At 33.1% G+C, this 15,909-nt stretch overlaps 1 protein-coding gene across 1 annotated transcript in view; it reads left to right on the top strand.

Annotated features, from left to right (window-relative positions):
- Positions 1–15,909, top strand: part of LOC126808461 (potassium channel subfamily T member 2) — a 59,800-nt gene that overhangs the window by 25,201 nt on the left and 18,690 nt on the right. The window contains exons 3-19 of the mRNA XM_050533177.2: positions 438–520; positions 1,099–1,195; positions 2,216–2,296; positions 2,616–2,724; positions 3,022–3,096; positions 3,408–3,494; positions 3,666–3,769; positions 5,497–5,683; positions 5,938–6,102; positions 6,614–6,643; positions 10,193–10,329; positions 10,906–10,969; positions 12,388–12,496; positions 13,024–13,132; positions 13,733–13,882; positions 14,263–14,462; positions 15,244–15,291. Of these exons, the coding sequence (XP_050389134.2) occupies positions 438–520; positions 1,099–1,195; positions 2,216–2,296; positions 2,616–2,724; positions 3,022–3,096; positions 3,408–3,494; positions 3,666–3,769; positions 5,497–5,683; positions 5,938–6,102; positions 6,614–6,643; positions 10,193–10,329; positions 10,906–10,969; positions 12,388–12,496; positions 13,024–13,132; positions 13,733–13,882; positions 14,263–14,462; positions 15,244–15,291 (1,835 nt within the window). The remainder of the gene's footprint in view (positions 1–437; positions 521–1,098; positions 1,196–2,215; positions 2,297–2,615; positions 2,725–3,021; positions 3,097–3,407; positions 3,495–3,665; positions 3,770–5,496; positions 5,684–5,937; positions 6,103–6,613; positions 6,644–10,192; positions 10,330–10,905; positions 10,970–12,387; positions 12,497–13,023; positions 13,133–13,732; positions 13,883–14,262; positions 14,463–15,243; positions 15,292–15,909) is intronic.

Here is a 15,909-nt window from a genome sequence, read left to right as displayed (position 1 = left end):
GAATCTATGATTATTTTAATGATTGTTATCATCATTATTTTAATCATTGTTATCATTATTTTAATTATTGACATTATTTTAATTATTGACATTATTTTAATCACTGTTATCATCATTATTTCAATCATTGTCATCATTATTTTAATCACTTATCATAATTATTTTAATCATTGTTATCATCATTATTATTCTTGCTGTTATCCCTACATCATCATCATCATCATCATCATATATTTTTGAATGTTATTATGGGATATTATGGGTCACGTTCAGGATAGAATGTTGCAGGTTCGAATCCTGGAGTTGGCAGAGAAGAATGTCTCCCATAAACTTCCTTAGACACACCCACAGGATGATACAAGTAATTATGTAATATTTAAATGAAATTATTATTTATCTATAGGATATAGAATTTTCATTTACTTGTTTTATTTCAGTTCAATACCAGTTAAATTCAATACTCAAGATGTATCCATCCGAGGTCGTTTACGACGCCTCCTTATACGAAACTCACACTCTAGTAAGTAATGTTTGATTTTTGGATTATTATGACATCCCTCACCTCCTACCTCTTATGATTTATTTATATAGTATTTATAAGCCAAGTAATTGTAGCTTCCACCTGGCTTATCTGGTAGGAATCACAAATTTGATTGTCAATATGTAGATCAGAATTGATGTAATTTTTATGACAATTAACCAAAAGCTACAATCTATAGAGTGTTTCGTGACGTAACAATAAACTGTCCGATATGTATTTCAGTCTGTCAGTTTTGACAGACAGATGACCAAAAAACCCTAATAGAACCTTACTTCTGACTCTCCTCTGTTTGTCAACAATCAGAATGGCAATCAAAAGGCCCACGGAAAGAGTCAGACAGATCAAACTAAAGTAAGCGTTCTTATGAATTTATGATATTGACAGACAGAGGCTCTCATTTCAAAATTTTCAGATTCAGTCAAATGTTCACTTATTTTCTTTTTCTCAAACAGCAAATATTTTTTCCAAGAATACAACATTAGCATTATCTCAATTTATAAATAAATTTTGAAGTATAAATTGTAACTGTATTGAATTATTTTGATTGTATATTTCAGGATTAGCTAGTACGTTTTTTGATCTGATAGTCAAACTTATTATATGTATAACATATGTTGTTCGTGTTACACTAGATGATGCACAAACATATGCATGGTAAGTATTTTATCTTATACAATGACCCATGTTTTAACAAGCAGTGTTGACTGTCCGGTCTATTGTGAGATCATTATTGTCAAGTTGCAATTACAAGTATAATTAAATGAAATGAAATAGGGTTTAACGTCATACTTTTCTGCATCATACAGGCTAATCAAGAGGGAAATAAGCCATGCAGTGTGCAATTCCGATTTCCGATTTATTATACTGCCAATTTGCACAGGTCCCTAGTTTTCTGTACCATCTGAACACATGTGGCTTCTGAAAAGAAATGATATGATAATGCTGCCCATGAAATCATGAATGACCACTGCAGGACAGTGTTTGCGGAGGGTTACCCCTAACAGACATGCCCAAAATGCCACGGACCCCAACTAGGCTAGATTAACAGGCACTGTTCCCGTGGTCCAAAAAATTAAAAATTGTGCCAGGATGGGTAGAATACTAATACCTAGCACTTATGGAAGAGGCGATAAACTGCAGTTACAAGAAATTGATTTTTGGGTAAAAAAATTTTTATGGGGCTAAAAATGCATTTTTGAACAAAAAGAATAGTTCCTGCTTCCATATGTGCTAAGAAGGTGGTACAGATTTTAGCTAATCTAGCCTAGCTGTGGTCTGGAAAATAGATAACACTTGTCAGGGATACTCATTCCCTACAAATGTCTTGCAATTAAATAGCTCTGTCAGGGGTACCCCACCACTACAAATATCTGTCAAAGTGTTTTTGTAATACTTGAAGACGTAAGGTACACTGCTGTACGATTTTCATATGGGAAACTTTTGAGCTAATCTAGCCCAAGAATTCATACCCAGAATCACAACCCTCACAGCCTCTCCCGACATCAGAAACCTGGCAGACTTACATTCTGATGATACCAGATATACATGCATTGATACCATATAGGAGAAAATTGGTACACTTTCAGCTAGGCTGACTCCTCTAGCTCCAGGTCTATTGTTGAAATATATGTGTATATTTATATCTCCACCAGTGGCACTATTTTGATTTTCCAGTAATGGCGTTCCCTGTGATAATGCTAATTCTAATGATAGTAGTGAAGAACAAACAGTCTTTTCATCTACCAGTATTAATTGGTAAGTGTAATTCCTAATCTTACTTAAAAAATTATAATAGATACCATTTTACAATTTGAATGTTGTAGTTATCAATCGCATCAAAATATTGTCTTTGGTCTATAGATACAGCCAGTATTGAGAAATAACCATGTCGAAGGCTTAATGTTTCAGATCAAAATTTTATGCATATTGTCTCATCACTCATCAAAGTAAAACATCAGATAAATTTAATTCAGTACTTTGTTATGACCTGAATTAATGCGATTTAATTTCTTTAGGCTTACCATAATATACTGATTGTTGTTTAATACTAATAGTTTATATTCTATTGTTGTAGGTATGTTGTGTTTTGGGTTGATAGACCACTGCCTTTATGGATTGTGCAAGTTGTTTTATCAGCCATTACATTATCTAAAGCTCTCTTATTGGTCTATATTTCTACAAAGGTAAATGAAAAAATTAATTTTAGATTTTGATATTGGCGTCATTAGTTATTAATGTGATAAATGAGGCGAGCCTATGTGATTTTTTTCCAAAATGGCCAACTCATGTGGATTCTCTTGAACACTAGCTACATGTAGATGTTCAGAACAGTTTATTTGTAAATGTCTGACAGCAAAATAAAATATTTTTATTAAAAAGATAGGTCTATTACCAGAATACTTACCTGTATTACAATTATAATGTTGTAATAATCAACCACATTAAAAAGTTTGACAGACAAAATTTTGATTATTTTTCAGGGTCACAGAGGAGAACATATTCGTACAACTGCATTTATTTTAGAGTTGATTTGCTCCTTACCAATTCTTGCCACAGTAAGTAGGACTTACAAATACAATTTATAAAAGATAATCCCTCAGAATTTTATTTATAGCAGTGTATTGTGAAAATGAAATTAATTAGCTTTCTATATTTCAGTCAAAAATATTTGTATTTTGTGTTGTACATGCATTGAATTAAAATAAAATTTGCCATCATTTATATATATATAGGTTTTTATATTTTGTGATGTACATGTATAGAATGAAAATGATAGTTCTGAACTGTAATTATATAACCTCATGATGATATAGCTTTAATTAGATGGGTTTATAATTTACTGTTATTTCATTTATTATATTTTCAGGTATGTTATCCACCCCTGTTACAGAACCTGTTTGTACCAATATTTCTCAATGTTTGGTTAGCAGAGATAGCTCTAGAGCGAGTATTTGTAAGTATAGGAAATACCATTCTCAAAGACTCGTTGTCAGTTGCTGTATGCCTTACAGTGACTACAACTTCTCCAAATGCATATAGATAAATATTATTACCGTAAAATTCATGCTATTTCTGTGTAGTAATTTCTTGGACTATTTTTATTTTAATTTGTCATTTATTCCAGAATGATCTTCATTTAACACGTCAAAGATTTCAGACCATGTCAGTTACATTATCTCAACAGATATTACTGCTGTTAGCCAGTGTTGTTAGTTTAGTTTATACAACGTAAGTATTCATATTAACATTTTCACAAGCTGATTGAAAAAAAACGTCTAGATTCTAGGAAAATGGCGTGTATCAAAGACTTTTCAAATCTGTATTATCTTTAATTTCTAATTATATACTCTTCAAAAAAAAGTAGGGGATATTCAAAAACAATATTAGAAGTAACCAGTGTAAGTTGATAACAGGCCAATTGCTTACACATGAACATAAACAGTTCATATGGGCGGCTTATCTGATGGCCTCATTTCACTCGCAAAGAGATACTGTCAAAAGTGAAAATGGATGTTTTTGATTTTTTTCTTAATAATGAGTAAGTGCTCCACCAATCCTCAGACATTCAGCAATTCGTCATGGCATGCTCCTAATCAACCATCCAATCACGATTTGGGGCAATCTGACCCACTCCTCTTGCAGTGCCACGACCAATTCTTGCAGTGTTGTCGGATGACGGTGACGTCGACGAATATGTCTCCCAATCATGTCCCAGACATGCTCCGTAGGGGAAAGGTCAGGACTCATGGCTGGCCAAGGCATATGGACAATATGGTGATGCTTGGGGTAGTCATTCACGACACGGGCGTGGTGGGCATGGGCTTTTATCATCTTGAAAGATGAAACATCGACCTGCATGTTGAGCAAAGAGCAGAACTATCGGTGCCAGGATGTGGTCACGGTAGTACACACCAATGACCCTTCCTTGAACAATATGCAAATCTGTTCTGCCAGTCATGGTGATTCCTCTCACACCATAACAGAATCTGTCATGCTGTCTGATGTTAACACGCCTCCAAACGCGAGCATGCCTATCGATGAAATCCTGAGAAAAATCTAGACTCATCTGAGAACATTGCACGCGTCCATCGATGATTACCCCAATTTCTACACCATTGACGCCTGTTTGCCATGTGCTGGAGAGTTAATGGAGACACAACTCGCGGTCGTCGTGCATGCAAATGGGCTGCATGTAGCCGATTTCTAATTGTTTGTGGTGTAACTCGAATACCTTTAACTTGGTACAAGTTTACAGAAAGCTGATTGGCCGTTTGTCCTCGATTTCGCAGGACCTGTGTACGAATGTATCGATCCTGGGTTTGTGTTGTGGCTCTAGGATGACCTGAACGAGGTCTATCATCCACATTGTGTGTTTGTTGTTACCGGTTCCACAGTCTGCTGTTCACAGACTGTGACACATTAAGCATGTTGGCTACTACTCGCTGTGTAGAACCCATTTGAAGCATGCCAATAGCACGTAGACATTCATCATGTTGAAGACGTCTCATTGCAAATTAAACATAGCACACTAAAGCAAAGATATGCTACACAAGAACCGATTGGAAAGCAAACATGGATAGGATAAACTAGCACACAGCAGTTTTCATCAACCCTTCCTTTGACAATGAACCTCTCCCACGTGTATGGTGCTATTGCGTGTCACATGTGCAGCTCAGTGGTTCTGTTGGGGCGATAAGTTCTTCATCTGTAAACATGTTCTCAAAGCATGTCAAGTGTCCATGACTATTTATCATATCACAACCTGCATAGGTATTTGCATTTCAATATCCGCTACTTTTTTTTTGAAGATTATATATATTATATAACTGTTGTTTGCCCCCAAAACAGCATTATTTTGGTTGATTATGGTCAGTTATTGGGCATGTCTGTTAAAAACATAAAAAATGATGGTCACAAGCAAAAATATACATTGAAAGAGAATCCTTACATTTCAGAATATGCGGAATTCAACATATACAGCGTGGAAGTGCTGAAGCTAAATTATCGATGTTTGAATCATTTTATTTTGTAATCGTAACATTCTCAACCGTGGGTTATGGAGACATATCCCCTGATATATGGATTGGTCAACTCTTTATGATTATTATGATTTGTGTGGCGCTTATATTTATACCTAGACAGGTAGGTGTAGTATGATATTTATACCTAGACAGGTATGCATAATATTATATTTATACCTAAATACCTAGACAGGTAGGTGAAGTATTATATTTATACCTAGATGGGTAGGCTTAATATTATATTTATAGCAAGACATGGAGGCATGCATTAACTATTAATTATTTCTTATGATTTACTCTTGGCAACATTATCTGAAGCCCTAAGGCATTTCGTATTTTGTCAATAGTTTTTTTGTATTTTATCTACATGTTTAGTTAGAAGTGATAGCATCAACATGGATTGAGAGACAGAAAGCAGGTGGAGAGTACAGTAAACGAACAGCAGCTGGTAACAAACATGTTGTCGTCTGCTCAAGTAACCTAGCAACTGAAGCTGTTATGGATTTTCTCAGTGAATTTTATGCTCATCCAAAACTTGAGGTAAGCACCTTTGTAGAAATAGAATCATATTTGACAAAGATTCGATTAAAATTAATTAACTCTAAACATGTTATAATGTATTTGGCAAGATTATGCTATACACTAGGTCTATCTTTATTGGCATGAATGGCTTTAGTAATAATCAATTTGGCTTGATTTGGAATTGAAAATGACAAACAAAAACCAATCTTGCTCTTTTTGCTAGAAAATATTGCTTAGCTATGTGGGCCTTTTAAAATCTTGCCAGTATATGACAAATAAAGTTTAAAAATGAATTAAAATTAGTCTACAGTTTTCATCCAAGTTTGATATTTTTGCCATGATCTAAAGCTTTTGTCCCTGTGGAAAGTGATTTTTAACAAAGGTCACTGAGAAATGCGTAGGGCTGTCTTCCAATCATGGCTAGTAGCCAGTTTTGATAGAACAGGTATTAATGTTTGATAGCTGAACATAAGGGTTAAATGCTCTACATATTTTCAATCTTTTACTTTCTGCCATTCTTGATATTTAGGGCCGACCAGCTTACAAGCCTTGGCGTCAGGTGATACAAGAGTTATTGCCCTTAGTGCTTCATTTGTGGGAGCTAGTTAATATGTTCAATCTGACTAAAATTAGACTACAATTTCATTTTGTTGGTATTTTTTGTATAATCCAACCTACTTTCTGTCACAACAGAGTTATATTTGTGACCTGCAATCAGACAAACACTAATGGGCGTCCTTGCTAGAGATAAAGGGACATAATTTCATAGAGGAGCTGGTCCCACGTGACCTCATTGTATACCGCACAGCATTGTTTTCCTGTACATTCAACACGAACTGATGTGTTGATAAACGTTAGTTTTTGTCGTTAATATGGAATTTAATCCCTATACGTCGAAACGCGGTCCTTTTACTATCAATAAGGTCACGAGGAACCGCCTTTTTACTGGTGACGCCTGGTAGGAATTCCTTCAGCGAGGATGCCCATATACTTTTCTGCTATATGAATTCCCTGAGTCCGATGTCAATGTAGTACAACATCCAAAATAAAACAAAATGTCTGGTTTTAATCAGATTGAAACATGAACAATTTTATGTGTTGTTATATTTGTTTATGCTTGCTTTGGTTTAGATTAGAATGTTCTATTTGTTTAAAAGTTTCATGCCTTGTGTTTGTGATGGAATCATAGAAAGTGGAAACCATATTAACGGTTCTTTCAAAGTGGACTGTAGATCCTCTTCATATTTTCTGCAGCAACCTACTTAATCAATCTTTTTCAATATTTATTTTTATATACACACATGGAAATGTGGCCGTATATTGCCGTCGCCCCCGTCCATCCGTTGTCTACGTCAGCACTCTAATGCCAAAAGTTACTATCCGATTGTTTTAAAATTCATATATGTTGTTTATATTAGTGAGATGAACAATCCTATTTAATTTCAATAATTTCTGTTTATTACCACAAGAATTATGGCCCTTTGTTTCACTTTATTGAACCTTGTGAACGCTCTTACGCTAAAAGTTATCATCCAATCTTTGTGAAATTTATATGCATTATTTAGATTAGTAAAACGAAAAAGCCTGTCAAATTTCAAAATTTTCTGTAAATTACTTCCAGAGTTAAGGCCCTTGTTTCAGTTTGTAGAACCTTGTGAACCCTCAAACGACAAAAATTATAATCTGATCTGTATGATATTGTCTTGTAAATGCCACCAATTACATACAAAAGAATAAATATGCGACAAACCTTGTCGACCGCTCTTACGTTTTATCTGCTGTGAGTGTATGTTTCATTGCCTGGCAACCTATCTTTAAAAGAACCGGAACCTCACACAAGGTAACAAAGCCTTGTGCTTGGTAAAACTTTCTCCATAACGGCGGCTTTAGTTTCTTTTTCCTTGTCTGTATTTGTTTCTTTTTGTCTTGATTGTAAATTCAGAGGGTATTTTAGTCTATTAATTGTTTACTCTGATCCTTTATTTCTATTATTTTTTATATTTTAATATGAGCAAGAAATCAATTATTTTATCATGCATTTATTTATTGTAAACAGGTTAAAGCAACCACATAAAATTATAACAAGCATTAATTGTATTTCATAGAATTGTGTTCAGTGTATATCCAGTTTAGTTACAAGATGTAATTAAAACAGTTTAAGATAAAATACATAGTTAACCCATTATTCATAATATCATTAAACTTAATATCATTCATACTTTAAAAAATGTTGACAATAATTAATTAGACGGTAATCAATGTCTTTGATATCAAAACAATTTTATAAGTTTGGACAGTTTAAACCATTTCTAGTGCTAGCACCAGGTTCACTAATGTTCAAGTTTCAGAATGACGATATTGATATAAGATAAAAAATAGTATGATACATCCAGGTCACATTAATTTCATGAACCAGTAATTTCATGAACCAGTAATTTCAATATCCATTAATTTCTTGTTTTTCATTACCTCTTAATACTTATTGAAATTATGCCAATATTTCGTTCTGTCTGCTTCACATCGTCGACTTCAGATCAACAGACAAATAAAAATCTGTGATATAAAAATTCTGCGAAATATTTTGCAAAGCTTTGATCCCAGCTTTGTTTAATCAAGGTCATCATAGGTTCAGAAAGCACTTTTCTTAGGCATGTTTTTAGATGTTAATAGAGTGATAATCGATTAAACCGAATGTAAATAGCCTCTGGTTTTTAATTAGATTGTGTATCATTATATGTGGGACTATTTATGTCAGTAGTTATAAGTAGTATATTGGGTACTGTACGTCATAGTGGTTCTTAGAAATTATAACATCACCGACATCTCATTTCCTGAATAAAACTATTGGAAGACTCCACTCAATATGCATGTGCATCTACTATTTAGCAATTATAGTCTATATCAAATTTCCTGGAAAAAAAAACAACCTTGGATTTAAAATCATAGTTTTAAATCAACTTTATTCATATCCTATCTAAGGTACTCACACAGAGAGAAACTATTTTTTTTTAAATTTAAACTATTTATTTATTTATTGCAGTAAGACGAATCATTTTCACAAATATTCTTTGATCATGTTTATTCAGTTATAGATTCGAAAAGACCTTTGGAAAGGGAAGAATAAAATCGACATCCAGAATGTTCTGTTTTCTGAGACTTTTGATTTAGACTTTAATATTGAGACTAATGTCCACCCAACACAACAAGAACAACAACTCCAAAAAACACAGAGATTCAATGTGGGATGCAATTAGAAAGATTCTATTTCTAGACAGCCAAATTCATGCTGTCATGGAATTATAACATTATCTGTGCAGTTGTTGCCCTTGGTGTATGAATCCAAGAATTGTGAAGTTGTTGTTACAGTTGTCCGGTGGACATTCGCCTTAACTGAATCAATTTTAATATGTCCAGCGACATTGCACATCATTGGGTTAATATTATTTAGTTTGAGGGATCAGCAGAATAGATGGAATGAATATTCCTTCCAAACTATATAGAATTATTAGGTTATCATGAATTATTGCATGTTTTTCTTCCTCAATGAGATGTTTCCTATTTTTGTTGCAAGATCTGTTGAAAGGGATCTTAATTTAAAATGAAAGTAAAATCTTTGGTATCACCAACTCCAGTTGGTTTTTAAAAAATTGGCTTTTCACAACAGAGCTTGTCACATATTTCTTTATATCTTCTACTTCAGAAATATAAATTATATTATTGATTATATTCATTTAATATTCATTCTTACATTAAGATGTCTTCTCATAAAGAAAAATCATCAAGTTTAAAGGAGTGTTGATCAAGATATTACATGTTGTCATAAATAATATAAAAGTAAAACTACCGGTACTTAATATTTATCTAATAATTGAAAATGAACATAGAATGCATGAGGACTACTTGAATATAGTTGAATACCACTACAAGTTTTAACTAGAACAACTGTATTTTGGAAATAGATCAATGGAGCGATCTCAAATTTTGCACATATATAATAACCAGTCCAATCAAAATCAGATCAAATGAGATTCCAATTTACAAGCATGGAATATTTTGCATTGTTCAGAAAATCAAGTCAAAATGATTATATTTTTGAATATATTTCTAGGACCATCTTGTCATATTACTGAGTTCCCATGAATTGGATAACAGTATGCAGGTCATTTTGAAGGATCCAAAATGGACCCACAGAGTGATTTATATGAGAGGTTCTTCACTCAAAGATCTTGATTTAAAGCGATGCCGGTATGTAAATACATGTATTTCTGATTATTCTTTCTGAAAACATCTAGAATGCCCTAAAGGTTTAAATCCTGGGATGGTGTGTAGCAGAATTAAGAACTTTTAAGATATCAAATGTGTTGAGAATAACCATGAAAGGGATAATTGCAGTAGAAATGGAAGAATCTCATATATTTGAAACAGGATAAGTGGTTCAGTTGTGCAGTGCATATATCAGAAATAAAAATTACCATATGTCTCAAAAGTATTGTGTTGATGAGCCTTTGAACCTCGTTCTTTTTGATACAGTAGAGGAATGCTGCTGAAATAGATCAGTTAAGATTTGCATACACAGTAAACATAAGTTAGTTAAGATTTGCATACTTAGTACACATAAATCAAATATTTTACTCTACAACTCTTATTAATTTTTGGGGGGAAGAAAAGTAGGACGTTAAATCCCTATTTTATTACATTAGCCTTTTCAATGCAGAAAAGTAGCTCATTAAAGCCTATTTCATTTTATATCTTATTTAACTTATGACTCCTGGTCATCTACATGTATTATTCTGAATTAATACGACAATTTCTATTTTACAGAATACATGAAGCTGATGCCTGTTTTTTCTTGGCACCAAGAAATGTTGTAGATAAATACAGTGCTGTAAGTTTTACAAACACATTGAATATCTGTACAACAACATACTCCCATTCAGAGCGCTTACTTGGCCCAATTTTCCTATATCCCACATCCAGTTCTGCTAGGTAGAAGAAAATTAACAAATAATTACAACAGATTTTATTCCTGTTTGAAATATGTCATCATGGGGGGAGAGGTCGTGTGTGTATAGATCTATGCTCTCTTGTTATTGTCTAGATTCTTTTTTACAGGTCCACCAGTTTCCTCCCACTGCTAAAGAACCCATTCACAAGCAAATTATTGAAAAAAGATGGAATCATATTTTAGTCCTGATATGACCTAGTTTGTGTCAAGTCGATGTTAAACCCCTTATTTCTTTTTCTCTACTGATTTTTCATATTTAACATGTGCCAACCACCACAGTCACATGGAACTGAGTTTATAAACAGAACTAAATCACTATTGTCGATGCAGATTGCAGATGTAGCTGATGGTTTAACATCTGCATCGACAATAGTGATTTAGTTCTGTTTATAAACACAGTTCCATGTGAACTACATTATCAATGTCATAGGTATAGCTCTTCCTGGGATTCGAACCCACGATCTTAAGTATACGCTATACATTCAAACATTGGGGCACCCTGCTCAGTCTGCTGGCTTCACTTACAACATATTCACAAACACATAATGTACAACCTGTTAAGCCAACAAGATGTGTTTAATGTGTTAGATGTGGCCCTTTGCCAGTGGTATTTGTTTCAGTACACATATTTGTTCTCTGTAATATTAAGGTGTGGGCGAGTTATCTCATAAATCAGTTGTCTAGTCATAATATCCCACAAAACAATACAGTAATTATATTACGGTTATTAGATGATAGACTAATCAACATACCAGTGATTATCTGTCTTGTAAATGTTGTCTTAATTATATGTTAATATTACGAGAATCCACCATTTTAAAGTTGCTAAATTCTTATTCTTTGAAACAGAAAATTGACGAAAATGTGTCAAAAAGTAAATATTAATGTGATATGAACGTATATACAGTAACCTGATTTACATCATTTTTTTTTTTAAAAAATTAAAAATTTCTAATATCGGTTATGTTCTTCGAAATATGTAAGTCTGATTCAGATTAGTCCAGTATACATCGAGAATACAGTTTGACATTTCGCTTATGCACTGACGTTTTGCCTTGTTCATCAAGGTGCCTGATGTCGCTGACTGATTTTAAAATTGTTCATTGTGTCTTAAATATTTGATATCAGGAGCCCATATTTTCATGGTAAGATAACAACATCACTATTGATTGAAATCGACTAATAAATCAAGTTTGTAATGTCCATGACTGTAGATAATATTGAGTTAGAGCTTTATGCCCTAATGTTAGATACAGTGTAAAGCATTAATTTTAATGCACATTAATTTTCTTCTCTAGGATCAACATACTATCTTGCGGTCATGGGCTGTAAAAGATTTTGCCCCACATTGTAAACAGTATATTCAGTTATTTAAAGCACAAAACAAGATGCATGTTAAATTTGCAGGTGAGCTATATCCTATCTGTTTTTGGTTACTGTCAATGTTTCCTTCATTTAAAACCGCTGATAATCAGTATATAACTTTTCTTGCTAAAATGTACACCAATTGATTAGCTTGGATTCAGTTGGAATAAAGAGAGTCTCATCAAAAGATTTTACCAAACATTTATAGGAGGGTGGCACTGGCTTGTAAGCAGAAGAAGCCAGAGGCTGCTATAAATTCATACTGAACCATATTGGGAGTGATGTTCCTTTTACAATATTGTGTTTGCTAGAGATTTAAAATCTCTCAAATGATAATCATCTCGTTAATATTAAATGACATTATTGACCAGACAAATTATATTTTAAAGTTGATTACATTTAATTGCCGATAATAGGTTGTTTCAATCATGCAGAAATAATTTGTTGAATAAGAAAAGGAGCCGTGATTGGTTTAGTTGTTTTAATGGTCGTTATAGATTACAGAAAAACTTTCTGTTTAAATATTTAGAATTTTCTGTCATTTTATTAAAATTGACTTTTTGTTTCAGAACATGTGGTATGTGAAGATGAGTTTAAATTTGCGCTGTTAGCTAATAATTGTTTATATCCTGGATTATCTACCCTTGTTTCCCTCCTTGTTCACACATCAGGAGGACAGTAAGTTTATTTCAACTAACAATAAATACAATTTTCAACATATCAAAGTGAGCATAGCATGTATTTAATCACAGATATTAAAACATTTAACCCTATGGTTTGATGCTGCACCAAGTTGGAACGTATGAAAAAAGTCTCAAAAAAAGGTTGAAATGTTGACACGATTTAGCGGTCACTCATGATTTAAAAACAATGTCCACTATCATTGACAGTTGCAATTTGATAAAAAATAGCAGAAACACCACTGTCCAGGCAAAATTCTCCTCCCTAACATTGCACATGTAACCATAGAAAAAATAACCACATGTTTAGTCTCAAAATGTAGATGTTTATTAGATAGGTGAATACTTTGATGGATTTCGGAGATGAGCATTTTCTGCTAAGGCTCAGCAGAGATAAGCAATTTGGTTTGTCAATGCTTTTAGAAATGATAACAGTCTCACTGTTGGCTTGTTTAGATTTTGCTTTAAGATCATTGATGTATATGAATCATTTTGCCTTTTCAACAAAATAATACCTGTTCTTCCCCAAATACGAAAACATCTCTTCAATGTGATGAGTCATTACAGTTTTAATTGAACAATTATTCTGCCTTTTCAGAGAAGCTGAGCTGGCAACAGAACAGTGGCAGCAACTGTATGGTCGGCATTCGGGTAATGAGATATATCATATTCAGTTGATAAAGAGTTCGTTCTTTAGTCGTTACGAGGGCAAGAAATTTACAGAGGCATCTTCTGATGCTCATCAAAGGTAAGAAAAGAATCCTTAGGTTACTACAGAATCAACCGGAGGATAAATGAGATGAATTATCTGCCAGTCAAATAAGGTGACTTAAAATCAGGGAATTCTAAAAATTTTGCATTAAAACCTAATACACACTATTAGATATAAGCTTATACATGCTTGTAATGATTTGGGGATAATGCTAAAAATTGTTATAAATTCTGAAATGAGAGACCTTGTTTACCAGTATACTGTTTGTTATTGGTTTTCTGATATATGTACCATATTATCTAACTGTTTAAAGTAGTGATTTTTTTCTGTTTTATATTTATTAATTGCTTAATTATTGTGCTATTCTATGCCGTTCACAATGTGGAGTTTTAAAATACCCTCCAAAATCTTTTTAGATTTGGTGTAGCATTGATGGCTATTTTAGATACCCAGATACCTGAACCACGTCTACAGTTAAACCCAGGACCAAATTATATCATGAAAGGTTCAGATTATTGTTTCTATATGTCTGTTACTAAAGAAGAATACTCAGAAATCAGTCCTGAAGCCTTACAAGATGACATTGGCAAAAATGCTCGGCAATCAAAAACATTAGGTGAGACTTTTTTTTTTAAAAAAAAAGCATTTTCAGCAGTATAGAAATGAGATTTCAGAGTGAGAAACCAGGCAAATATCTGCTGGGTAAATAGTGTTTGATAAACACCAGCTATCTCATTTTGGGACGAACTTTGTATATTTTTTTTATTTCAATATTCTGCTGTTTCCCCCCCAAAACCTGTGATGTTAGGCAGGCTTCTATTCTACTTTTCACATATACACTGTACCAGACTTAGATCCAAACCATTACACTTGCTCAGACCTTAAAGGCTCAATACCACTCTTGTTGTAACTGAATAGTATGTCCCAATCTTTATTCTGGTCTACAAATTGTACTATTTTACAATATTCCAATTAATTGGTGATACAAATTTCATCTTAACACACCTAATTTAAAAAATTGGAAAAATTCAACTAAATGATTTGAAAAGCCTAACGTAAACCTTTTCCAATGTGACTTGGATTTAAAAATATTTTCGAACCCTCTGGACAAGTAAAATAGGATGTAATGGATAATTTACACAACAGGTAGGACACTTAAACATCTAGTACTTAGAATAAGGCTATTATTTATTTTCTGGAGCTGTCAAGCCAGCAAGAGTGTTATTGTCCCTTTAAGATCTAATTCACATGCATTAGACCAATCTGTTCATGGCTAAAGTTCTGATTTAAATGCTCACAGACAAAAATGATTTAGATGAATTGATTTGGATTTAAAGTTTATTTGGCCAAACAAGAATTTATTTTCACAATTAACGATGTTAATTTTGCATCAGCAGAAGAAGAGAATGAGATAAACTACTTATTAAAACGTAATAAATCTAACGGTAAGATGAGTGTAGTAGTAGTATCAATGTTCAGATTGTTTCACTAGTTCTAATATTTTACTTAAAGATTCATATCATTTACAGCTTTTATGCACATTCATTTTTTGCTTGTCCCCCAGGGTTGTATTTCACAAAGTGCACGTACAAATGAAATAATTTAATTTAATAAATCTGTAAGGAACATAACTTTATTATGAATCCATTTTGCATTTTTTTGCGTATCTATTTTGCATTTTTTTCCCAAAGAAGAGTTCTTTGAATGAAACTTTGTAATCCTGACTGATAGTTCATACTTTAAAACACATTACCGTATATTAATTACTTGTCAAATTCATTTTTGTCCCCCGCCTTTTGAAGAGAGCAGGGGACTATTAAAATGGGTCTGTCAGTCCGTCACACTTTTTGGAACACAATAACTTTTCTTCTAATTGAGCTAGAATGTTCAATCTTGGTGTAGGTGATATTAGGTGAATTCCTTGATGAAGTTCAAAGATGAGCATTTTCTGCTTAGGGTAAGAAGAGATAAGCAATTTGATTGGTTGATACTTTGGGACAATATAACTTTAATTCTAAGTTGTATACCTTGACTAAGTTCGATAATGAGTATTTTCTTCTCTG

Source organism: Patella vulgata, chromosome 1 (genome assembly GCF_932274485.2).
Source record: "Patella vulgata chromosome 1, xgPatVulg1.2, whole genome shotgun sequence".
In the NCBI taxonomy this organism is placed as follows: Eukaryota; Metazoa; Mollusca; class Gastropoda; family Patellidae; genus Patella; species Patella vulgata.
The sequence above is the reverse complement of the archived record's forward strand: the minus strand, read 5'-3'. Positions and strand labels throughout refer to the sequence as shown.